This window comes from Hermetia illucens, chromosome 2 (assembly GCF_905115235.1).
Source record: "Hermetia illucens chromosome 2, iHerIll2.2.curated.20191125, whole genome shotgun sequence".
NCBI classification, from domain to species: Eukaryota; Metazoa; Arthropoda; class Insecta; order Diptera; family Stratiomyidae; genus Hermetia; species Hermetia illucens.
Window position 1 is genome coordinate 143882059 of NC_051850.1, and position 27661 is coordinate 143909719.

Sequence of the window (27661 nt, forward strand, 5' to 3'; positions counted from 1 at the left end):
TTTTATTCATGAATGATCCTCCTTTTCCATTGTTCGAATGCAACGGCCAGTGAAAATCTGATAACTTTCTCGAAAGATTTACAAAATTTGCTCGAACTAGAATCAACATAAAATTTTAATGATAAGTTTTAGGACAAACGGAACTTCAATTACAAATGGACCTAAAGTAAATAAGTTTGAATTCATTGAGCTTTATTGAAGCACGAAAAGGGCTTAGAAAATTCTAGAAGGAAGTTTCGAGAACGCATCGAAAAGGCGAGGTTTCAAAGTAATCGCTTCCATCCTTAGCATCGCTGAGTTCATATTCCTTTTGCTTTGAAGATCCTTTCCTTTCCTTTTGATAATATCAACATGTCAATACGATATTCGGATGCTCTAGATTACGCAAGGGTGGCTAATTTGGATTCGGATCACCTCTTCTCTCGATCGTCGACTTGCTACAGGTGGAATCGAAAGATTTCATTACTAGCGTGTTAAGCCGTCCATATTTTAGCCAGCGAGCTACCATGGTTGGTTTTCATCAACGCGGATAGCATGATCGTATGATCGAAAGTGCTTCCTTCAAAGCTTCTCAATAGCGAAAGTGCCCTTCCTTAGTAAACAATGACGCGGTAGAACAACTTAACAAAGCGGCTGAATTTCTCTCGTAAGATTTTCTCTCAGCGCATACTAAACAAGCTGGTGTTGCGCGTCTGGACAAACGCATGTTCAAGATCCAGGAACACAATATGAAGATGGTGATGTTACTCCATGAAGAATCGAACGGCATATATGTCGTCAGAACACTTTTCTGAATAATTAACTACACATGTTAGGGTGCAATAAATTCACGTGGAATACATAATTTTGTCAATATTCATTAATTTACTTCAAATTTCCCAGAAGTATGCACAATTTTAGCCCACTCCCGCCCTTAAACACACAAAACCTTTAAAAGAAGTCAAATTTCAGGTGGGTAAAAAGTATAACGCTCAAACAGTGTAAAGTAGCTGGGCTCGACAGTCTCCCCACTCTGCTGCTTCCACCCGTATGGAAATCTTGGGAATCCAGGACCTTTCTTAGAGAGTGGAAGAAGCGGATGATTATCAAGTTCCCAAAGAAGGGGACCCGTTTTGAATGTGACAATTGGAGAGGTACTTACGTGTTCCCTTCTGTCACAAAGATAATAGCTAAAATAATTCTCGAACGTATCAAAGAACGTCTCGAAAACTTGATCGACAGAGAGCAGGCTGGTTTCTGCTCGGGATCCTCCTGCATTGACCACATATATACCCTACGGATCATTTTTGAACAATGCGCAAAGTTTAGATCTTCGCTGCACCTGCTCTTGGCCGATTTCGAGGAAGCTTTCGATAGCGTTAACAAGGGGTGTATCTGGAGTGCTCTACGTAGAAGGGGCTTTCCGGAGAAACTAATAGCTATTATCAGAAGAATATATGATAGCGCAAAATACCACGTGCTCTTCTTTTTTTTCTTCAGTCTTTGTCCTGTTCACAAGCGGAGTCGGCTCGTCGTGATTAACCCTATCAAATGTTTGATCTGGATGCACTCGCGAGGCTTTCAAATCCCCATCTAGCGTATCAAGCCACTGTTGTTTCGGCCTCCCTTTTGGTCGTTTACCATCGACTTCGATGTTCAGACCAATCTTGGCAAGTGAATTCTCGTTGACGCGAATTACGTTACCATACCATCGAAGACGCCTCTCTCGCAGTTTTCGGTGCAACTCCATATCGATCGCGGGTATCTCCATTTCGGATGTGATCAAAATGTGTCACGCCACTAGTCCAATACAACATCTTCGTTTCCATTACCGCAAGATGCCGTTAATTGTCTCTTATAGTTGGCCAACAGAACCATAGAGAGCAAAAGGGCGGGCGACATTGCGATAAATTTTAGATTTAAGATTTTCGTTGAAACTTCGATCACAAAGAACACCGGTTATGGAGCGCCACTTCATCCTAGTTGCGTTAATGCGTGAAGCAATTTCATAGTGCAGTTCTCCATTGGCTGATAGCGTTGTCCCGATGTATTTAAATCAGTCAGTTCTGGTCAGGTCATGGGGATCAGTCGTCAAAAATTCAGTTTTATTAAGATTCAATCTGAGATCGTGTTGCATGAGGCGATCATTCCATTTTTGGACAAGTTGCTCGAGGTAATTTTTGCTGTTAGATGCTAGGAAAACATCATCTGCATAAAGCAATGTATAGAGCGCTGGACATTGGATGTCCCATGTGACGGTGCCCATAACAAGAACAAAGAGGATTGGTGAGAGGGCGCTTCCTTGATGAACCAACAGAGACACGAAGCGGTTTTGATACATCCGCCACACTTACTTTTCGGATCGTGGTAGAGGAATTGAACCCAGCGTATGAGTTCTTCTGGCACTACGCGCTGTCATAGAGCAAACCAGATGAGTTCATGCGGCACACGGTCAAACGCTTTGCCTAGATCCAGAAATGCCATGTTAACAGGGCAATGCTTCTCACGGTGTTTCTCCATGAGTAACCGCGCAGCGTGCATTGCGTCAGTAGTTTCACTGTTTTTGACGGTTGATTCAGGGTCATTTCAACGATTTCGCGAATACGATTATCAAGAATGTGCTCAAAAATCTTCATGGTATGGGATAGTAGCCAGATCGGACGGTAATTTGAACATTCTGCTGGACTACCTTTCTTTTTCCATATTGGAACTGTCGTACTTTCCTACCAGTCAGACGGTGTTCAACCTTCCTGAATAACCCGATTAAAGAATTCACTGAGCCACAGCGTTGGGTTACAGCTCTTCGCTTTCCAGAGCACAGATGCGATGTCGTCAGGTCCTATGGCTTTCCCCGATTTCATTCGTTCTATTGCCTCTTCAACTTCAGTTGCGCTGACAGTTAAGTCCTCGGTGTTTTACGTAGGTACCTGTCGTGGAGACTTAATCCTACGGTCCTCTTCAGACACGGATTGATTTTGTGACCACAATCAGAGCCCCGCTGAGACAAACAACAACGGTACCAGTCTATACCAAGTGCATGGTTTAGCATTAATACTGGTGGATGCAAGAATTACCTAAATCTCTACCGAACTAAGAAGTACGGCACCCGTATTGAAACGCAACACCACGCCGAGGCCCGAAGGTCTCTTCTCGCTTGAGCACAACCACAACCACCATGAAACTCCCCCGCCAACCGTAAACAACTGAGCTGTACTCACATACAACAGGAGTTCACCCGAAGTATGAGAGTCCAGGGGCTATCCCGGTTCCCATGGTACCAGTTTACGCCCCTGGTAAGCTTTCGTGACCAATTTGCCAATTCAGATGAGTCTCCGTGCAGACTCGGGTCTGATCGCCCTAATTAGGCCTTTGGAGCATTCGCCTACTGCAACACGGCGGGCAAACCAAAGTGAGTACAACGACTCCCGGTGCCACCACTATGGAGGTTCTCCTCGGCTACTTGGTTTTGGTTTGGCCGACAGTGTTGCCGCCCCGTCTTCCTCACCGCCACCTCTGAGCACCAGTTGCGCTGACAGGAGGAACTACTCCAAATGTCGGGAATGATTGTGGAAGCGGAGGATGAGCAAATATTTCAGTTGAAATCTGCTCGAAGTATTCTCGCCATCCATCCGTCGCGACTCGACGGTTGATAAGCAAAGTACTGTTCTTGTCATTAACGCAACAGAAGTGTTCAATATCCTGTATGCGTTCGTTTCGGCTTTTGGCAGGTCGACACAGATCTCTCTCGCCATCCTGAGGGTCCAGTTTATCGTAAAGATTTTTTTAATGGTCCGGTCGAGTGACTGCAATCGCTTTATTTGCTTCCCGGTTGACATTCTTATACATTTGCCAATTAACGAGAGTTTTATCGTCGAGCAACTTGCGGTAGAGGCGTTTCCTTTCACGGACCTTCATTTCAACATCGTTATTCCAAAGCCAAGTATCTCGGTTGATGTACCACTTACCTGGCTTGGTAATACCGAGGATAGCAGGTACCACGATATTTCCGCATTCATAATGGTTGGTAGTCACGTAAGTGAGATAATTTCTTCTTCCTTCTCACGAACTCGCCACCGCGCGGTGGGCCAGTGCGTTCCTCACGCTATTTTATCGGTGGCTTAATTCGCAGGAGGGCAATCAACGGCCGATGTTGAGGTGTGATGGTCTCATAGGCAACGGCTTGGCAATCAGTGACAGTGGTAAAATGTTGGCATCTTACGAGGATATAGTCGATTTGCATTTTACTGTTCCCACTGTAAAATGTAGGAAGATGAGACAATCCTTTGCTGCACCATGTTTTCATAAGTACAAGCTCACGGGCGCCCGCAAAATCGATTATACGCTCGCCACCCTTATTCCGCGCTCCAAACCCCTTTCCCAATGGCACCTGCGTTCGTGTTCAATGCCGCAACTTTTGGCCCTAGACCATCGGGTTTTTTGCAGAGCGCAGATATCAATGTGCCTTTCCGGAGGGCTTTTGCGAGTTCCTCGGTCTTTCCAATTAGGGTGCCAAAATTTGACGTGCACGTATTTGTTTTGTTCAGACTAACTTACGTCCTGACGCCGACCATGCGTCAAGAACCCTTGCCCATTTCTAAACAGGACCGGGGCCCGTCCTGCCTGCGTAGCATTTTGCCGAGGTTTGTTACTCGATCCGATCATCTTGTTTCTAACGACATTGGATGCATTTTCTTGGCCGGCCTGTCGTGGGGCCTGTCACCAAGAGAGATGAAGTAGGATTTAGCATATTGGAATAACTCCAATTATACCGTATTTATCTCTTTCCCTGATTTCAGCATTATATTTTTGTTTTACTGAGGATAGTGCAAAGTACGTTGCCTCAAACCATCCTCCTTTTCCTGGGCTTGGGACCAGCATACAATGTTAATAGCATGGCGGAGTTTAAGGGAGTTTCATGGTTGTTGTGCCCATATCGCGGACAGAACTCCTTGTGAGTTTAATCGTGGACTTGCGCTATACAACTCCGGCTTAGTTAGTTTAGTTACTGCAAAAATGTTAGATAGGCCTCGCACCCACTGGTATGAATACTGAGTTACCGCTGTACCAGTCATGGCGGGGTATGATTGTGGAATTAGTTTAACCTCCAGTACCTTCATATCCCTGAAATGTGGCGGATCATCAAAAGAAAATGAAAGAGAGATCCGCATACAGAAAAATATACATACCATAAATATTTGGCACAGTCGGGAAAATGTTTGAAAAGCTTATCAGGAGAAAATTTGCTGAGTCAAGATACGATGCTATCGACCCATGCCTTCGGTTTTAGAGCAAGAAGAATCACGGTGGATGCTGCCGTCCAGATCATGAATATTTCTTTCGAAGCGGTGAGTAGAACCGAAGAGCTCGACGGATGTTTCAGTCCTGCGCCGGTAAAACTCAAATGAATTATCTTGACTAAAACAACTTCCCCTGACAATTACACAGCCCAAGCGAACGGTCAGTTACATTGAATTGACGCTCCACTCGACAATGAGGTCTATCAACCAAATCAAAACAGCGGAGGATAAGGCTGCAATTTCGGCCTCAAGTCGGCTAATGAAAAACGGAAGGAAGGATTGCGCAGCTCATCAAACACTTAGGTCTGTGGCTATACCGAATTCATAGCGGGATTGACATTGTACTTAACCAGCTTCTAAACAAGCGTAGAAGCTTTCAATATTACCTCCACAAATTCGATAAGGCACGATCCCTCCCCTGTATGTTTTGCAATGAGGTGGTGGACGATTATAGCTGTTTTTCTTGCGGGATGTGGGATAGGATTCGTCAGCAACTCTGTGCAGACAAGGAGAATTGTTTCTGGACGCATGAACCCATTTCCGATTGCACAGAAGGGTTCTGGCCCGTATAAAGGCGTCCCTACTCTCATCTTGGTCGTTCGTCGGCTGCCTCATTTCTTTGCAATCCAACATGGCCTGGAACCCAAAGTATCCACACCTTATTGAACGAGCGTATTCATCTGAAATAATAAAAAACTTGTTGTTTCTTTTTCGTGGGTGTGGATATTTATTCTTGCAAATACCGATATTTCGGGAACCACTTGTTCCCTTCATCAGTGCTATCAAGTTCTTAGCACTATTTATTTATTCTTGCAAATACCGATATTTCGGGAACCACTTGTTCCCTTCATCAGTGCTAAGAACTTGTTAGCACTGATGAAGGGAACAAGTGGTTCTCGAAATATCGTTATTTGCAAGAATAAATATTCACACCAACGAAAAAGAAACAACAAGTTTTTATTATTTCAAATAATTAATCGTTGGAAACACCGTATAATTTCACACAGAGAATCCCTTGATGACTCAACTGCCTTAGTCAATGACGACTATGTTTTCCACCACTATTTCTAGTTTTACTTAGCTCTTGATGTCACCGCCCTCATGAAGGTGAGCCATGTTGTTACTCAGATGCGTTGCATAGGAATTCCAATCCGTTCTCTTGGGATTCCTTATTAGTCTTTTCATTTCGGAATTGCCCTCAATCTGTGATCATATATATAGGGCTCATCCGACACCCTCCAATTCCTGACCAGGCCGTAAATCTCTGTGGGAGTGTCCCTTTGTTGAATATTTCTTACTTGTTACTAAAAATAAATTCCTCCTCTTCGGCTGGTGTCGCTACTTTCCCAGACTTCGTGATGGGCGTTGGCATCGCAGCCAAAAAGAAGCGGAAACGCCCTCTTTTCACGGCACTTCACCAGTTTAGCGACTAGCTCCGGTGGAACCCGGATGTCGTCTCCTGGGAACTAGCCCGATGCCACGACTGCTTCTCAAGTGCTCCTCCCAACTTCCAGTGAGACATGGATAGCCACAAAGTTCCCGATCAGCAACTCTGAAAGATATATATATTTTAAATTACGTTTAAAAATTATGCAAGCTCTTGGTTTTTCACAGGAGGAGTCCCAAATTACTTGCATGCTTCCTCCTTGCAGACTGCGAATCTGACCTCGATACACCCAGGGTTCCTGAGCTAGCACTATTCCAATGTTCTCTTTGGAACTTGTCATTGCAATTATCGCAAATGCAGCTTTCGCATGGTGGAGGTTTATCTGGGCTATTTTAGTGCTCCGTTATTGTTTGGAGCTCTTCTCCACTGCCGAAGTATTACCCTCTCCCTCCGGCATGACACTTTCCTGCGCGTCGCTGCCCATCCTAAGCCCTAGAAGATCTAGGTCTAGGTTTTCCAGCTTCTGCTCTTCACTGAGTAGCAGGTCTACTTCCCTGGCTGATTCAATCCTTTCCGCCTCTATGGCTTCCGAGATTTCTTCGGGGGCCTTGGTATACTTTCTTCCCGGTATCTCCTCCGAGATGTGTTTCTTCGGCTTTTCTCTGTGCACGTGCACAGGTATGTTTCCAAATCGATAATTTATATGGCAACTCCGACGTTTAATTGCCTCCAGGGATCGGTCTGATTGTAGTTTCCAAATTAATATGTGTCCGAAGAGGATCGCGGAATTATGCCCACCCGGAAGATGCTCCCGTTAAACCATCAGGATCTTCAATTCGGCTCTGGAACTATTGGAAAGTTTGCATTTTTCCTCAGCCGTTTTGTACTCTCCGCTAGCACTTCCCAGCTTTGCTTTGAAAGTCGGCAATAATTCATATCATTGAGTCATTTACGTCACTGTCCTTTCTTAATGCATGACCCATAGGATGCGATTACCGCCATCTATCTCGTCTGCAGTTGCATATTGAACTTGACGTAGTTCTTTGTTCAAAATAATAGTAGATTCGATTATTTCGATGCTAAATCCCAAGAGGGTTTAGTGTAGATGGGGATCCGTTTTTATGGATTGATCACACTATCAATCCAGAAAGAAACGTACGACTCAGCAGACGAAGAAGGTTAATTTTTGTCATTATTGAAGTCTGATCTCATCCTTCCGGTCTCTTTTGTCAGATGCGAAACCACTTAGTCACAAGTAGGGGCAATCTGCATATTTCCCCAAAAACAATTTTCTTTGTCACCCGAAAACATTCCAAAGAATTCTTGTTGAGACAAAATCAAATACATAAAAATTTCAGAGCATGTCCAACAAGTGAAGGAACGTTCAAATTTTCTCCATTCTTAAATCAGGTCGACATGCCCGAACAATATGGCACTTATCAATTTGGTCGATTAATTTTCAGAGGATCTCTTCTTTCTTGAATCAAATGCACAAATACCAAAGTATCACCTTCATTTCACGTTGATTAATTTCGACTGCAGACAACAAACGAAATCTAGGCCAATTATATTAATGCGTAGATGCTCCAAGCTTGAATTGGCCTTCATTTCAATTATCTAAAATGCCTGCGAAATTCTAATTAAAGTTGGTGGTAATTAGGTATGTAAGCGTAATGAAAACAGACCCGAAAGATGAACGTCTAAAAAACTCATTTATCCGTAGTTCTTTGACAAATGTTTTACTGTATCAGATGACTATCTAGCTAGCTAATAGCTTCGATTATGCGCAGCTGCATCTCTTATTATTTAATATCCGCTTTTTCGCTTCCATTCAGAATTTATTAATTTTTTGCAATTGGCAGAAGTATTATGCGTTAGTTTTGGTTGGTATAATTATGACATTCACTGCTGTTGGTCATAATTTTGTGCAAAAAAAAGATAATTTATCGTGGAGCTAAGAACTGATTAAACATAGAAAGGGGCCATTTGAGGGAGAAATATTCGCTTATTTCTGAATTGAAAATTTTCGTGGAATCCAGACGCGTTTGCAAATTTAACGGTTTGAATTTTACTACGAAGTCAATCCGTGAATAAGGTTTGCTTTCTCGTAACTTCCATAAGCCCCCATTTCGATTACAAACATTAAACCAACTTTGTCGCCCGAACAGATGTTGAAATAGCAAATGTGGCGGCGTAACAATTAGCATAAAGAATACAAGCCGTGAAGATTATACATTGCATATGCAAATCATTGCTCAATATTTACTCAGCATTCAACTAGAGAAATTGTCAAAATTTCTTCAAACTTTGCATATAAGCTTTTAATGTAAATTTATGTAAAATAATTTCGTCTCTCTCCTCTTCAAAGCAGGCTTCCTGTGTCAAAGTTCCTATGCTAAGTATTGAAAGTGGATTTGGTTGTTGAAAATGCGAAACTGGCCTTTATTAATATTCTTATCACATATGTACGCCTACAGCATAGACAGATTGTCACTGAACATTGTAAACTGTAGCATCGAAACATTAATTTGTCCCCTCTGGAATGTTGGTGTGATATGGTAAAAAAGCCACCACGAAATTCCGATACTGTACATCGTTTGTGTCAGAACGCGCACATTTTAGTAAGAATATTGGCTTTACCGTAAAATTTAGCCACTAGAAATTGTGCTCCGAATCGACATAGAGAGGAGTATTAACATTCTTATGTAGCCCTCCATGTTTCTTTCTTACACAGAACACATATCACAACAATAGATTTCGACACCGACGAATTGTAGCTATTGCTAACTGTAGTCAAGCATTTCTCCTTACAAAATAGAGGCCGGCTTTGAACATAGAAGTTGCCATTAGTAAATTATTCATGGAATTTACATAGATTGAAAATAAAATAAGAACTGTATCGAGAAAAGCCAACGCGCACATACACGCATATCAATTGAAAAAAAGTTAGCCCAGGATAGTACTACATGGTAAGCGGGAATAACTTTAACATCTTTCATCTTATTCCCTACTTTTTAAAGTTCTTCATATGACTTCCTTTGGGACTTAGTTGCAAAGTTTGATAGCGCTGACTTAGCAACTTAATGGGTATTGTCGTGGCTTAGCTGATTTCAGAAACCTCAATATCTGTAAAAATGCTTGGACGGCGCGTAGCTGAAGCGGTTGAGGCGTCAGCTTTTCGATTTCAATCTCTTATGCCCTGCTTTCTAATCCCGGCCCTATTGGACTGAGATTTAATTGTAAAATTCGACTAAAAGGGATAGAATCTTTTAGGTTAGCAACCTACCAATTTCGAATTTGCTTGCCTCCGAAACAGTAACCGCTCCTAGGATGGGGGTTAACTTCATGGCTACGTTCTTTTGCTACCGAAAGCCGTTTAAGATTGGTTTCTAAAATATGCACACGCTCCTCGAAAACGGTATCGAGGAAGAATATTTGATATTTGAAGAATATTTGTTTTCTCCAATTTAAGCGAGAGATCCGGCGATATTAGCTGGACATTCTGGGCGTGGACGAAATAAGAGGGTGGATCTATGGAGAATATTTCTCTCTCACTCTTGTGGCATTGTGCTTTTATATTCTAGACAGTCGTGTAATAACAGAAGCGACCCGCTAGTGTCGAACTATTGCGAGTGGCTGCCGTAAGGTCGGCAGAACCGATTCAGGTTAAGGAGCATAACAACGGTGATTCTACAATACACGCAATTCAGGAGAGACTTCACCAACAAATATCTGCTCACATTGGTCACATTACCACCAGAAGTAGATTTAGAAATTGACTTTTGAATATGCGTATCAAAAGAGGTGCTGAAATAATTTTATCTTTAATATATATATGGGATATTAATCTGATGGTCGCCACCATCATTGCTGCGTCTACTCGCAAGGAAAAGTCTCGCCCTGCCGCTGTTCCAGAATCTGAGGTCTTTCTCAATGAGAGGAAAAAGGGGATGGTCTTTGAGATTCCGAAGGAGGTCATCTATCTTGAGTGCGACAGCAACATGCTTCCCCAAAAAACTAAAATAATCAAGGTACACTCGGAAAGCTTAACCGGGAGAGAACAGGCTGCCATACTGACCACAATAGCATTTAACTAAATGTATTTATTTGAATGTGCTGTTCATAAAATGAGAGCTGCTACTGGGTGACTGCAATTAGCTAACCTTTAGGGAGAAGATCACTTGGTAGAAAAGATAAGTAATTAAACAAGTTGAAGCGTTTCCCGATATTGACCACCTATTACTCGAAAGCTCCATGATTTTATCAAATCTTGTCTCTGTCTTATCGTAGTAGTATTCTGGCCTGAGACGATGGCAAATAAAGAACTTCTCCGGCATACGAAAAATATCCGTGAACGTATTGAAGAGAAGGCGGAAGTGGCAGTGGATAGGTAACACATTGAAAAAGAGTGCCAACTCCCATTACGGGTCATAACCCCAGTGGGGCGTTGGCCTGGTTTCTTTGAGAATCATGAGGAAAGTGGGAGCACATTGCCTGGAGCCAATGTTCTCCCACTTTCAGTGTTTCTAAAGAAACTTTTAAACTGATTGCAGCTGCTTTAGGAAGTATTGATAATTCTGCATCAAACAAGTGCTAAAAGGTATTGGTTTTGTTCACAGTTTTTTAGAGCCCAAGGCCATTTTGTCTGCCATAGCGACTGCCATATCATCATTAAAGGCACAACAACCGGTATCCAATCTAGGCCTGCCTTAGTAAGGAACTCCAGACAGATTTTGTGCCGAAGTCCAACAATTCATTATTATTAAAAGCTATCTGGCGTCTTGGCTTACGTCATCGCTACAACTAAGCCAGGTTCTGCCACGTCTTCTTTTTCTACCATCGATATTGTCCTTATATTTCATTTTCATCCATACAGATCAAACGGATAGACCACTGTAGAAATTTTTCTTGTTTTTTTGCTGAACTAATGTCCCAACACCTTAAGAATGACATACTCAAAGAATCAAGATGGGGGAAATATCTTGTGCACAAATACTTTCCTCTTATCGTGACGAGTAACTATTGCCGCACGAACTTTCTTCATTTGTTCACGAGATTTTTGAACAAATAGTTTCGGATCAAGTGATATATCTTCATTGAAGAATAATTCTCCAGAGATCCGAAATGATAAAAATAAAACTAGGTAGCTTGCTCCTACTACAATATATTTTAATAGTTAGTAAATACGTATTTCGAAAGCTACTTACTTTCTTCCATAGCTTAAGTACTGAGGAAGAAAGTAAGTAGCTTTCGAAATACGTATTTACTAACTATTAAAATATATTGTAGTAGGAGCAAGCTACCTAGTTTTATTTTTATTTAGAAGAACTACAAGCATCGGAACGATAACTATCCGAAATGATGTTCCGTAGACTAGCTCTGCAGAAGTTGCGCCCATATCTTTCCTCAGGCTTGTGCGAGAGAGTAGCTGGGAGAATTTCGTTCCATTCTAGATTGTTGTGGAACATTATTGCAGCTTTTAGCGATCGGAGCCATCGTTCGATCATTGCATTGGCCACAAATGATAGGCTGTCGTACGAATCTTTTTATGGCCACTAAATTATTAAGCAACTAAAAAATCAAGGACTCAAATTGGGATCCTTGTTTTGAGGTAAGCATTGCAGGTGCTCGCTACCCAATTTGTGTAAAATCCGTCTGCTCATCTTTCTTTAACTTTCTTCCGAACTAGTGTCGTATTATCTCAAAGTAATTGTTGAAGTTTCTCATTGGTAGTTTGCGTTTTAGCTAATTCCTCGGAAAATACAGACGGAGAGTGCGACGGCACCAATTCAAGACCAAGCATCTGCTGTTACAGTTTCGTTACCAGCAATTTAAACAATGTTTATCGAAGATTGTCCTATTGTTGTAGCTGCCTTGGATCCGCTTTTTCAGCCTTTTGGTTGAAGACAGACGTTATTGGCTTCTGGTCCTTCTTGATCGCTAGTTGACTTTCTTAAATCATGGGACAGGAGAATTTAACAGCATTGTAGATAGCCTTTTTGAATTAAATCCAAATATTGTTGATTTTGTTCGAGTTCTGCTCCCATTGCTGTATCAAATACGTTCGATTTGAGAGTGAGCAGTGCATTTTCAATGGGATGGCGCAGTAAGGTTGCATTGGCAATCTGGTATTTACACTTCTGAAAACCAGCGTCCGATAAAGGATTCTAAACAATCTTCCGTTTATCCTTTTTCGTAGCACCAACTAGATATTCATGCAGAGGTGCTTGAATCTCGGCTACATTTTGTAGAGATTTTCGGTAGAAATTCATAGCACCCAAAAATCACCGCAAATCCCCTATCGTTATTGGCTCCCCCACACGCCCAGAAAGAAATCTGATGCCTTGATCGTACACCAAGTATCCTAGGTATTCAGCTGATGATTTACCTAAGAAACATTTCGCAACGTTGATCGACAGCCCATATTCACGCAACCGTTCGAAAATCATATGCAAATGCTTACGATGCGCGTCATGCGTTGTTGATGCCACCAAAATATCGTCGATATAAATGGAATTTAATCCTCGCAGAACATGATTTACGTATCGCTGAAACGTTTGACTGCAAAATCCATCGTGAAAATTGTGGTGCATCCGCTCAGTTTAAGAACAAAGTCACTTAAATGAGCAATCGGATACTTATCAGGAATAGTAACGGGGCTTAGACGACAGTAATCCCCACATAACCTCTATTAATTCCCCATCAGGTGTAAAGGGCTTGTCCATCGAATACTTGATGGTTGGTATATGCCTAAATCATCCAATTTTTCGGGTATTATTCGTCTCGCCCCTTCGGCAACCAGTGGTCCCTTTGTTAAGATATACTGATAAACGCCGTGATCCACAACTTTCTTGGTATCTGACGGAATTGTGATGCCAACGAATTCCTTTAGTATGTCATGATATCGTTGACCTGAATTCAAAGTCGCCACGCCAGAAATCGTGCTATTGGTTAGTTTTGCAACACTCTCCATTGACTAATTTCTTCCTCCATCCCATGAGTCCCTTTGGCAGAACTGATATATCGGCGGCGGTATCCACCAAAAAACGCATTCCACTCCTTCAATCGAGAACTAAAATTTGGCTAGCTTTTAAAAGTTGGTCGTCTTCGGCCACTTAAAATTCGGGATGACGAAGTTAGTTAGTTTTTCCATTGACACAACAATGGAATTACGGTTCTTGAAACGCTATTGAAAAAAGCACAAACCACGGTTTCTCGAAAAGGAACGCTGTCTTTTGTCGATTCCGATCGTGATCGGCCACGTACAGGCTTGACGAGAGGGATGAATCCCCCGGACACTAAGTTTCCTCGGTAGCCCCGAATAGAAATTTCAACGAAAAAAGAGACAATAATGGCAGACATAATTTTCGCTCTAGACGCATATAATGTTCACCCCAGGTCCTGTTTTTCCGCATACTCATGTTTTAAAATTAAATCGCATCCAGTCTACATTACTAGACTGGATGAAGGCGTGTCGAGAAGTGAGGGTAAGGTCAAGCCAATGGAGCTGATTATAACATCCACTGCTCACTACTATCTAGTATCTAATGCCCTCCCTCACTGCTCACTCTCCTTAGAATCATTTTTACAAATGCTTACAGGAGGCACTCATTGGTCTAAGTAAGTTCCTACGTTTCGTTAAGAATAAGAGAGTATTTTGGATGATGAAGATTACGCTGGTTTCTTCCTCAGAAAACTTAGCGTTCCTCAAGCTGTTATTAATCCTATCTACGTTTAAATGACAAAGTATTTTCTTTTAAGTCCAGAAGGATTTCTAACATAGACCGGATGTCGGATATCAATCGAGTCAGTTGTGAATGATTGCCTCAGTCAAGTTGGAGTAATAAACCCGGACAAGCGCAGTGCAGAGACATTGGTTCCAAAGGTACGGTTATGACCTCGAAATTAAGTATTCTGACACCCTTCAAGACAATAGGCAATAACATAATTGCAGGAATTTCTGTTTGTGGAATAAAACCTTAAAAGGTTTATCAAGCAACTATAGTTGTAAACTGATGGCTCTTTCGCTCGTAGGCATAATCTTGACAAGAGCATGGGCTTCGAAAAAATGGCAAACCTTATAAAAGCTGTTTTGGCCAATTGAGTCCTATAAGCTTTGAGTGCCGGTTGTCAAACATAATTTACAACTTTCACGTCTCTCTTCACAACGAAATTATATGTTTTCTGTTTAGCTGTTTGTGAAGGGTATACAGGCGTGAAGGGATGGGGAATGATTGAATGGTTGAAGATTTCTCAAAGGTACGAAAAAGGGATTTTAAATCGATTAGATTTGTTTGATAATACAGAGGAGTCTGCACTTACTTTAGGTCCCGATTTTCTCTCTCAGTCCTTATCATTCATGAATAGTTCACGAAAGCATAAAGCACTTAAAAGCCATGTGCTCGCAGATCACGTGGACTAATATTCTGCTGAAAATCATTTAAGGATTTTCAACTTTTTAGTAAAGAGTGGTTATCATCAGAGTCTTGAAAGAGTTCTATCCACTGGAATCAGAGAGGGGATACTGGAAATTTGCAGTACGGTATGCAGAACTGAAACTTTCGGTCCGGAAGGCAAACTTTTTAAGGTCTTCCAACTGGTGGTAAAGACAAGGCCGAATACATTTGCTGAGTTGTCCCAAGCATGTATAGCAAAAACATCTTCGCTGCATTCGTAAACCTTCAGGCAAGCATTGTCTTACTGACCCATATACTACATATAAAGACAGCTCTGGGTTGATGATGGCCTGGAAACCTTTGAGATTGGAAATTAACCTAAATCGATCGGAATTTCGAAATCATAAAATTGGTTATCGGCTTGGCTGAAACTATGTGGATTTGAGGAATACATTAAATCTGGTCAACTACATAGAATCAAATTGTGTGTTCACTAATGACGGTTGATATACCCCTCTCGTGTGTTTTTTCGACAGCTACCCAGAGGAAACACGACTTTGGTGCGATTCTGATGGTGAACTCAAAGAGTATTACCTCCACAGGTAACTCACTGTTGTGGGGCGCCATGTACAAACAACAAGGTAACTTTACGAGGGAATTGCAGTGACAAAACATCTTGAGGATGTCGAGTTGTGTTCAGTTGAATATCGAAATTTGCTGGGCAAAAAACGTAAACACCAAGTACCGAACCGAGGTGATGTGTAGTATACTTGCACATAGATTTCTGGCGGACAGCAAATGTTCGCTGCTTGAGAGCTTCATATTTATTGTTTTCCAGAGGATTTCGGGGCAAGCTTCCAATTGCTCAAACTACAGAGCATCGCTGTTAATTCCACTTAACAGCAGCATCCCCATTACTTCTTCGAATGGCAATGCGAGGCATGAGGCCCCAACAACTCAAAGGAATGGTGAAGATTGTTTCTCCTACTCTGAAGCTCCTCTTGAATGCAGCTTACACCACTCACTGCATTCCATATTTTGTGAGACATGATCATTCATGGAGCAAACAATATCTGCTACCGCTTCCAGTCACGCTGCTCTCAGGGCAAAAATGAGGGAGTGTCACATCGTTGATTTTGCCCTGGATTGAATCGTCATCTGCTTTTTGAACCTTCCATCAAATTATTGCAAAAGTTGAGCTCATCCCTAAGTTCCTTTCTGTTCGAAATCTTTGCTGTTTGCAGCATGTTCTTCTTTCTCTTCATTAATATGTTGCAGAATTTTCGTAATCGTTCAAGCCCCATTCTGGGATCTAGTTGAAAATTTGATTCGTACTGGAGATAAATTGACTATTGATGAAGGCAGAAGATTGCCCATGAATTGTTGCTTATGCTAATGGACAAAATCTCTACTGTTAGAAGAAATCTTTCCAGGATTTGAAAACAAATCAATTTAGATCTTTAGCAATTGATTAGTTGAACTTTCGATGATCCATTTGGTTTTTTGATATGTAACATTTCTCATGCCTGAAACTTCTTAGAAACCTAAATGCAAATGTTTATCAAAAATTGCGCTCTATAAAATTTTATTCGCTAAGCAACCACATTTTCGCTCGCTATTAAAACATTTCCAGTGAACTCGTTAATTTCGAAACAAATACAAATGCTCATAAGATAAGAACGACATATAAACTCTATTCGCTATAAACGTAAAAGGAAATAGCGAACCTCCCTCACCCGCCAATCCACCGGCATACATCATTTGCATTTGCTTCACTTACAAATACTTGAAATTTATGTGTCGCTAAAAATATCGTGCAGCTTATAAGTGTAATCGAACTATTCAGACAATTAAATTCATAGCCATTATCGAATTGGATCTAAACGAGTTTAAATTGAATAATTTTTATTGTATTGTTACCTATGACTTTTTATTGAGGCAATGACGAGTTAATTTTTTCCCATGTGCAGTTTTCCACTGGGGAGAAAGGTCGCGATTTGTATTTGCATATTCCTTTACAAACGAACACCTCAATGTTGCTTTGGAGTGGAATTGTTCCATTTATAGGTTGAATGAATTTAACGTTTCAAAGGAAAATGATTTGGCATTTTTATAAGGGCAGTACCCAATGAAAATGATTATGTATAATTAAAGCTCCTAATTAAGTCAGGCGACTATCGCATCCCATACCTACTTGGTCTTATTAATTTCAATTTTTTTGTTAATAGGAGTACGGAGTAACGGATCATCGGCCATTTTTATCATTAAATCAAAGCGGTATGCAGAAGCCGGAACAAATAAAGTTTGCACGATTTTTAGGGCAAGGATTGCCGAAATTCACGCTTTTCTGCATTTACAGTAATTTTAAGAATATGTTTTGCATCAAACGCTTTGAAAAGTAAGTATTTATCCCTGTGGGACAATTACAACGGAAACTTCATTAGTCTATTCTCTTTCAGTTACGCTAAAGGTAGTTACAACTTACAGTATATATTAGACAAGACTAAGAGATTCTTAACATGCACAACAGCTGGTAAGTACTCACGCAAAACTTGAATCGATAAATGGTAATTATAATGGCAGCGAAATGTAATGCAAAAGGAAGCAACGTATATTGAGTTCTGATTTTCTAAATTGGCCTGCGTACACCACAGAATTGATTGAAGTGGGGGCAATAAAATGAAATTTATTAAAAAGGAATCTTTTGGTTACGATTCGCTGCTATTTTTAATTAACATATTTCATCGTAGACATTTCCCATAAACTAACTTCTTCCTGTATGTTCTTTGTTATTTCTGTACCTGCAACAAAAATCAACAAAACAAAATCCAATTCAAGATCTAAAAAATCTCACACCGCAAATGTTTGACTCAACAGACTCGCCACCGCCAGTTCCACCTCCCCCACCACCCACCAATGTAAACGGAGCGACCAAACAAGAATTCTCCAAAGTACTCGAACGGTTAACAATATTTGAAAATTTCGACGTTCACGAATCTCATCGTATTGAGGATGGAATATTTACGCACATCGGACGTTTATCGCCGAAAAAACAAGAACTTCTCAAGAAATTCGGCATACAGAGTAATCATACCGTCACGTTTTCAGAGAAATGTACAATCATTGACAATTTCATAAAGTTCTCTCGCGTGAGTAAATTTCAATACCGAAATGATGAAATTCCGAATATGAATTCAATCAAATCTTTTGTGTCTTATCTGTTTCGCAGGCGTACAATATTGAGGATCATCGCCCGTTCTTAGATTTTCATGAAAGTGGGCTGCCGAAAATGGAACAAATCAAATTTGCGAGATATTTAGGCCAAGGATTGCCTAATCTCACTCTATACAAAATCTACAGTGCATTTAAGGATCTGCTGGCACTGAATCGAATAGAGAAGTAAGATGGAAATGGTTGGGCATTCATTAGGAACTTTCTTGACTAATGCAATTTATAATTTTCAGACTAATTTCAGAGGGATATAACTTGGATGTTATTCTAAAGAAGAAGAGGAAGAACCTTATTAATCGACTGAATGCAGCAAAAAGATGTAAGTTTTAAGCTTTTAGTATTAATTTGCCCTCTCTGAATATTTATTCGAATGTGAAAACATCGTCGACATCATCTCGCATTCTATAAACAGCACATAAAACTATATCTTTAAAAGTTCAATAAGTATTTTGGGAAATTTTTATTTTTCTCTACTCAAAAAGGTTTTTTTTTCTATGGTAATGAAAGGAGGGTAATAAATATATTAACGAAAAATTCCTCAATAATATTAATATTCTGCTCTAACTGATGCTGAAAATAATATTCCAAAAGGCAGAACTCCTTAGAAACCTTCGGTCTTGATTAATTTGGCCTTAAAACACAAAAAAAATATTTTGCAAATAAACCAATGTGAAAATCCAGTTAAAAAAAATTAGCAAGCAGAGAATATATGAGGGGGCTCCAAACGTAACCGGAAAAATGCTGCGTGCGTTTCTCGTACTAGCTAGCCATAGTAGAACCTTAGGTGTAGGTAGGTATCGGTGGCCGCTCCGAGGAACCCAATTAGCGCTATAGTGCGTCATTTTGATACCATAAGCTCCTTAAGATCGTGACTCTGCCACCCTGCAGCTAGAAATCTCTTTGAGGTCCAAAAAGAATGGTTTGCCTAGTGTCCGTAGCCTGAATCTAGCTAGAGTTGGGCAATCGCATGGAAGTGCTTGAGGGTTTCCCCCCTTCTCCACAGCTTCGACATTGCGAATTGTAGAATATGCCGCGCCTGCAGCATGGTCCCCTATGGACCAATTCCCCGTGCAAACCGCTGTAATCTTGTATCCATTTGCACGCGCCTGCCACAGGAGCCCTCGTGATCGGGTTATGTTATAAGCGGGCCGAATCCTCCTTGGCTTGACACAGGTGGTGAGCCTTCGTCATCTAAGGCGCGTGGCTGCTAAGTAGTGCGAGTAGATTCCGCCCTTGACAGTCGCCACCGAGACACCGACTGTGCCCCCCGAAGGACTGCCAAGAGCAGAGCCCCAGTCGCACCTGCACACGCGATTCTCTGAATCCCATTAAGCTTCGTTCTATTGTACTTTTTGCTCAAAGCCTGCCACCATACGATAGAGCCGTACATTAGAATTGAACGCACCACAGCGGTGAACATCCAGAGAACCAAGCCACTTTAACCCTCAGTTCTATGTTTAATTTCCAATTTAGTTTTGGATCCAGAATTGCATCCAGGAAAGAATCAATCTTTGTTCATTCAGCCGTGGTAGGTGGAATACACACACAGGCAAACCTTTCGCAACGCTCCTTCTATGATGTCGCTCATTATGGACGAAACATTCCTGACACTAATATCACCAAGTCGCCGGCATGCACCACTACCTTCACTCCGCTGCTGTCCCAATATTCGTAAAATTTCGTCCATCACTATTAACCAGTGCCTTCAGCTGTTTATACGGAACAGAAAATGTTTGCTGTTTGTCTGGGGTTCCTCCTCCTTGATAACAGTCCAGTCGTCCATGGGAATCCTGGGGTTTTGAAGGCGCTGGGATTGGAACGAACTTGTCCTTATCCATTCAGATCTTCGGCAACTAGACGCGAGCGACCGGTCTCCTGGGAATCTCGTCGTAGGGGATGACTTTGAGCTTTACGCCCTCCCACGCGTCGCTGATCGTGGCGACGCACGGACCGAGAAAGTCCTTTGAGAATTTGTGCTCGTAAGCTATAACATGGAACCCACGGACCACGTGAGAGGAATCAAAGCGATGTGTTCGCCTTTGGCGTCCAAGAGATGTTCACGACCATCTCCGACAACCTGGCCCTCAGCACTGGTTCACATCTTCGCGCTAGACATAAGTGGCTCCTGGCCACTTCACTGAAAGGTTTTGCAGTTCGTGACTCGTCGGCTGGATGTGGATGCGTACTTTTCTTCAAATGTTGCTTAACGGCCAAGCTCTTGCCCACTCTGCTCCGCTTGTGATATTGAGAATTGTGGGCTTCGCTTTCTGCTCGTCTACCAGGCGTTTGCTATTATATTCCTCAAAAATTGCCTGGTACCAAGGGTATTTTTCATTCCACTCGTCGACAATGCCAGCCTCCTTATTCTTAGCAGTCTTGCTGAGAATATGCATGGCCGTCTGAAACTGGCTCTTGAGCAGGACACCTGTCGACTTTCGCTTCTTAGCGAGCGACGCTTTTGCCACTCTTTGATTTTGAGGGATATCCCGACGCCGACAGTTTCGGTAAAGAGCACTATGTCTGGTGCTCGCTACGCCCAGCTTAACGGCAGTGGATTTCAGGGTGGAAACCACTAGTCCATCTGCTGCCGCGCTCCGGGAAGTCCCGGCAGTTGGCTTCATCACAGCGGTGCTACGGTTGACACTAAGTGTGCTCCTCTCGACAGCTACTCTGCCTGCATGATCTCGTCCTCCCGATGATGCGCCTGGCATCAACACCTTCTTCTATCGTTTTTTTTTTTTAATAAATGAGTGCATGGCTTGGTCCCACGAAGCCCTTGGCCTATGCTGCTCCATCCTATATTATCGCCGTCTCCAGTGCAGGGAGGATGATCCCCGGGCTGTTACTTTGGCTTATCCCGCCGCCCCCGTTGTTTCAGATCAATCTTGGCGAAAGAATTCTCGTTGCCTCCAATTACGTGACTACACCATCGAAGACGCCTCTCTCCCATATCGATCGCGGATATCTTCATTTCGGATGTAATCAAAACGTGTCACTAGTCCAACGCAACAACTTCGCCTCCATTACCGCAAGATGGCGTTCATTGTCTTTTACAGTCGGCCAACACTCAGAACCATAGAGGGCGACACTGCGGTAAATTTTAGATTTGAGACGTTCGTCGATACGTCGATACGTCAATCACAAAGAACATCATCCAGGTTGCGCTAAAACGTGAATCAATTTCACAATGCAGTCCTCCGTCGACTGATAGCATTGACCCGAAATATTTAAAAACGCTCAGTTCTGGGCAGATCACTGCCATTGACAGTGATTGTGTCTGTTTCATGGGGATCGGTTGTCAAAAATTCAGTTTTGTTTAGATTCAATCCGAGATCGTGTTGCATGAGGCGATCATTCCATTTTTGGACAAGTTGCTGTAGATCATTTTTGCTATTGGACGATAGGAAAACATCATCTGCATAAAGCAGTATGGCGCTGGACTTTGGTTGTCCTGTGTGACAGTGTCCATAACAAAAACAATGACGGGTGGTAAGAGGGCTCTTCTTTGATGAGCACCGACAAAGACACGAAGCGGTTTTTATACACCCGCCACACTTCGAACTTTACTTTCCGGATCGTGGTAGAGTATTCGGACCCAGCGCACGAGATTTTCTGGCACTAAGTGTTGTCATAGAACATACCAGATGAGCTCGTGTGGCACACAGTCAAGCGCTTTCTCCAGATTCAGAATTGTAATTTATAGATGGCGATGTTTCTCACGGTGTTTCTCAATGACTAACCCGCAGCGGTTGTCAAGAATGCGTTAAAAAAATCTTCATGGTATGGGAAAGTAACCGGATCGGACGGTAATTTGAACATTCGGCTGGACTACCTTTCTTTTTCCATATTGGAACTGTAGTACTTTCTGGCCAGTCAAATGGTGTTCTACCTTTTTTAGTAGCCCGATTGAAGAATTCGCTAAGCCACAGTGTCGGGTCCCTGCTCTTCGCTTTCCAGAGCCCAGATGCCTTGTCGTCAGATTCTGTAGTTTTCCTCGATTTCATTCGTTTTATTGCTATATTGACTTCAGTTGCGCTGACAGGCGGAATTGCTCCAAATGTCAGCAATGCTTGTGGAAGTGGAGGATGAAAAAATTCTTCAGTTGAAATATACTTGAAATATTCTCGCATCTATCCATACCCTTTTGGTCATTAACGTAGCAGAAGTGTTCAATATCCTGTGTGCGTTCATGTTTGCTTTTGTTAAGTTGATACAAATCTCTGTCGCCATTGCGATCTTTTTAATGAACCGCTCGGGTGACAGCGATCGCTTTCTTTGCTTCCCAGTTGGAGCTCATATATTTACGAATTGGCAAGCGTTTTATCGTCGAAAAGCTTGTGGTAGAGATGACCCCGAGTGTTGCAGAGACCGCTTTGTGGATCGTGTCTTTAACTTGATTCCACGATTCTTCCACATTCGTAATGGTTGGTAATCGCGTAAGTGAGATCATGTCTTCTTTCTTCTAACGAAATCGCCATCATTTAATGCGCGGTGGGCCAGTGCGCTGTTTCATCGGCTGCTTAATTCGCAAGACGGCAATCAACGACCAATGTTGAGGATGGCTCAAGTGGTTAGGGCGCTGGGCTGTTGTAGCAGAAGGTCGCGGTTCAAATCTCACTGCTGGTAGTTGGATTTGTTATCGTGATTGGATGTAGGATACCAGTCGACTCAATTGTGAATGAGTACCTGTGTCAAATCAGGGTAATAAACTCGAGCGAGCGCGATGCTGACCACATTGCCGCCTATAGAGTATTGTAATCCTGTAGTATACCGTTACGGTCTTGAATGAAGTGCTCTTAACACACTTCAAGGCACTGATCCAATATGAATTGTTGCGCCAACGATTATTATTATTATTCACCCCTACGCGCCATCGTACCCGGTCCACTGAAACACGCTTCAACTCCCCCAGAACTTCCCGAGACGTCCGCACTCCTTATTTACTGTGCGGCAAATGCCCTTTGGCGATCCACTCATCGACCATCTTAGGACAGTGAGTTCTACGGCATGGCGACTGGTAAGCTCGTAATCGCTTATGAGAAGTCGACTTTTAATGTCCTTCACAGGACAATCAACAGGTTTACGATCACATGCAACTTATTTCCTGATGCAGTATACATTTCTGAAAATCGATTCCGCAGTTAGCCAAATCTTCTGACGCCCCTTCGGGACATAGCGCCTGAGAAAAGAGCAATTTTGATGACGACCGATATTCGGAAGCGAGTTACTTATTTGAAATAATAAAAATTTGTTGTTTCTTTTTCGTTGGTGTGAATGTTTATTCTTACAAATACCGATATTTCGGGAACCACTTGTTCCCTTCATCAGTGCTAACAAGTTTTACTTAGTATATCTGCCGTCCGATCAGCAAGATAACTCTCCCATTGTCGAGTAACAGCTGGATGATACAAGTGGTCGATGTTGAACCTGAATGATCGCAGCTCTCCGACCCTGCAAGAAGGAAAGCGGCCATCAAATGCTGATCCCTTTCAAAGTCGATGTTAGCGCCTCTCTTGTTACATACAACCAAAAGATAACTCCTAAATCTACTGCTGGTCGCAAAGTAATCAATCTGATTGCTCGTACGGTGTCGGTCAGTTGAAACCCAAGTCCAACAGTGTGCCCCCAATGACGGGGAGGTAGAAGCTGCAGAAATTCAAGGTTTGTGGATTTCTGCATCATCGTTTCGGTCGCCAAGACCGTGTTTCCCCATTCCATGTCCGAGCAAGATGTTGTCAGTGTCCACCTTGGCATCCAGATTACCCATCAAGAGCACAATGTCACCTTTAAGAAGTCTCTTCTGAACTCCTCCATGATATCCGTTAAGCATCCTCCATTACAGAGGAAATCTCCTTTCGTGCATAGCTTTGTACCAGAAAGCGCACCTTCTATTGTGAAATAACAATTTAAAGTCGGATTCGCACCGGCTACCACATGGCTTTCCAGCGTGCAAAAGCACACTGGCACAAGTAGAAAATGAATACTCTCCAGAGTCCCACCACATTACTTCTCTTAGCTTATATCGTTAAAATTCTCGCTCGAGTTAAAGCCAGTGTCCTTCGATACCGTTGTTGAGAAGTGTGCGCATAGTACAAAAACCAATCACAGTCCATTTTTAATAACCAAAGATTGTAGCCGTGAAATCAGTCCCTTTTCAAGGCGTTTCACAAGCAGTAAAGTTTTGAAATTTGCAGATTGCTAGCCCTCAAATTGATATCCCTTTTACGAAAAGCAGGGGAGCCTTTTAGTGTATCCTTAATCCCCGCTCATGGTAGCTCATAGAGTGTATTCTTAATCCCAGCTCACAGGCCACCAATGTTAGATAATTAGAGCCCTTCAACTTTGGCAACAATACTTATTGCACCTTAAGCGCTTCACATTTATTTACAAAATTTCTCTATTTTTTCCAGCAAACAAAGAAACTACCGAAGCTACTAATCAACAACCCAATCAACCAAACCAACCAAATCTTCAACAGCCTCAGCCGCAACCACAGCCGCAAGCGCAGCAGCCACAACCACCACAACAACAGCCCATTCAAACTCCATTTGAGAATATGGTGACCTCTTAACAAAAAAAGGTCAAGTCACAGAAGACGCGAACACGAAAAAGGTGAGAACCGAGCAAGCAGGGGGTGAACGGTGCGGAGGGTATGTTCAGTGATTAGGGAAAGTGTAATGTAATACTATAAAAATCACTATATTGAAAGCGGACCAGCGGTTGTTGTGTCTTACGCATTAATGTTAAGTTTTTAAACGCAAAAAACACACAAGAGAAGAAATGACAAAAACTGACCTTTATTATTATATCAAGTGAAATTATTATTATCTCATCTCTATACTCATTTTATATCCATTTCAAATTTATTTAATTGCATCATTTATTATGTATTTCGTATTCGATTTTATATTATTCCTAGACGATATTTTTTAATGTTTTATTTCGTACCCATAATTGTAATCCACTCTACTTATTATATATAGTATTTGTAACTTAACAAGAGTAACTGATCGAACAATATATTGAAATGCGTAACGATAGGGATGAAACGGAGAGAGAGAAAGGTTAGAGACATTTTTTAAAGTTTTTATCATCAGTTCTTGCTTTTATTGTCATATTTTGTTAAATATGTCCCATCATAACTGAATCAAATCATTAAGAGGAGTAAGTAATAGTGTATGTCGTAGTCTCTCAGATTGTGTCGAACTGAAACGCAATTTTTAGCAAGAGTAGGATATTGACTATGCGTATTTGTTAGAGAACAAGTTTTCTAGAAGGAAGATGTTGTGCTTCAGCTGGACACAACGCCCTTGAGAGCTACCAAGAAATGGAAGAGTGTATGAAAGTAAGCGAGCGAAAGTTTTCATAAATGCATAATGTTGTTAGGGAACGAACGAAAAGCAATTGTAAAATGATTAAAGCAAAATTAATATTTAAAGAATAAAAAATTCAGATATTTAAAAACACATATTACATGGACAAATAAATTGTAAAAACAAGTGTCAAATATATATATATATATTTATTCATGTCAATAGGATGATTATACATTACATTTTTACAACTACATCATATTACATCTAGTGATTTCATTTTTAACGAGACAATAGACGAATGAATCTCTTTAGAATGCTCTTCATTCATCCATTGATTTATTTTTTAGCTCACTTATTGCATGCATGCAAAGACACTGATTATTTTATTCTAATTCATGTCTCCTCATTTTATACGCTATTATATTTAATAGGCATTATATTGAAAATTTGAATAAAAGAAATTGTTTTGAAATTGTTGCTTATGTTTGCAATTCTTTATCAAATGAGAAAGTTGCTTATCTTTTCATTTCTCCAATTAAATTTTAGTGATAGACACAATATATATTATGTTAGACATATTTAAAAGAAATATAAACTCAAAAGGAAAAAAATAAAGTCAAAAACCCAGTATTAGGCATATATAGATTAGATAAACAAAAACAACTAAAAAAATCCAAATATCGCATTCGAGGCTAGATTAAGATTGATATTATTTTCAAAAGATTCAAAGAAAAATACTAAGTGAAGAAACATGAACAATTATTATGAGTTATTATTGCCGATATGGAATCTATTCTGTAATAATGATGAAATGATAATCAACAAATGAGCCTTGCAAACAAATAACGTTAAGATCTACAAAAAAGAATGAAAACAGATGAGAATAAGGGGAAAGTAAAAATGCAAAATTGATTTTTCGAAAACGATTATAGAAAAATATATAGAGTCGAGTTTTTATTATTTGGATCACAAACATGTTTTGTTTTCATTGTTTTTTATATGATATGTGCAATGTCAAGCATAAAAGAAAACAAAACTAATGACATTTGTTGCAGGCAACACACGGTTAATCACTTATAATAAAAAGAACATTATTATGCCGAAAATACCCAATGTCGTTTTATGTTGCATGAATTGCTGGAAATTTTGGATATGAACAGTTGTCAGATATGTATTTCCTTGCCATACCGCCAATAATAGAAGATAAATTGGTGTCTGGAGGGTACCCCGAGGATAACTTCGGTTCGGAGGATTGAAATGAATTTTGAATGTTAGGTAGGTGTGGGTAATAAGGCTTAACTAAAGCTGCCGTAAATAAAAACCAAATTATTCATTTTCCAAATCCTTGTCCATGAGCCTTATTGTACTATACCAAGACCTAAGAGCCTAATTAATTATTCAAAGTATACATTTGATAATTGAGATCAATAATAAGAGTTATTCATTAATCATGGTTAAAGTCCTGTTGTCCGACCCACGATGATCGTACGTGTGGTCGAGAATTGGCCAGGCCTTCGGCCTATGTGCGCCAGTTGTCACTCAGTTTTTGGGCACTGGACTCTGTGTTGCCAGACTCGTTGTAGGTTAGATAACCCACATATGTTTCAATACGTTTTGTTCCAACAGGACACGCGTTACAAGTTTGGACACGGCTAACGTTTGTATATGATTGTGGTTAGGCTATGTTATATACTACTTGCTCTAGATTTTGTATTATTTACCATTTCATGGTTTGTTATTATGTCAGCTTATATTAGTTTTTTTATAGTAAGACGCAGAGTTACTTGCATTGTTTTATTTGAACACAGTATGTACTATTTTGCATTACTCATTCACATTGATCTTAACCAGGAAGATGAAATTGGGAATATATGGGATGAGTGGAATGAATTAGAAAGGGTGCTTTGAGATGGGAAATGCCTTGTGGCTTGCGATATTCACATTTTCTCACAAAAAGCAAGGTCAAAGAAATATGAAATGAAACGTAAGAGCAGACGCGTAGTCCTAAAACTTGATTCTTGATTCCTTTAGGGAGCTGATCAACTCCTCAATCTG

General features: G+C 41.1%; 1 protein-coding gene across 3 annotated transcripts in view; it reads left to right on the top strand.

The window, feature by feature from the left end:
- LOC119648074 overlaps positions 1-26714 on the top strand; it is a 28482-nt gene extending 1768 nt beyond the window's left edge. For 2 of the 3 annotated variants that reach the window (XM_038049558.1, XM_038049557.1), the window contains exons 3-8: positions 17288-17457; positions 17519-17592; positions 17898-18208; positions 18289-18458; positions 18524-18609; positions 24701-26714. In XM_038049558.1, coding sequence (XP_037905486.1) covers positions 17288-17457; positions 17519-17592; positions 17898-18208; positions 18289-18458; positions 18524-18609; positions 24701-24861 — 972 coding nt within the window. In that variant the 3' untranslated portion in view covers positions 24862-26714. The remainder of the gene's footprint in view (positions 1-17287; positions 17458-17518; positions 17593-17897; positions 18209-18288; positions 18459-18523; positions 18610-24700) is intronic. The other variant, XM_038049560.1, reaches the window with a different exon arrangement.
- Positions 26715-27661: the final 947 nt, after the last annotated feature.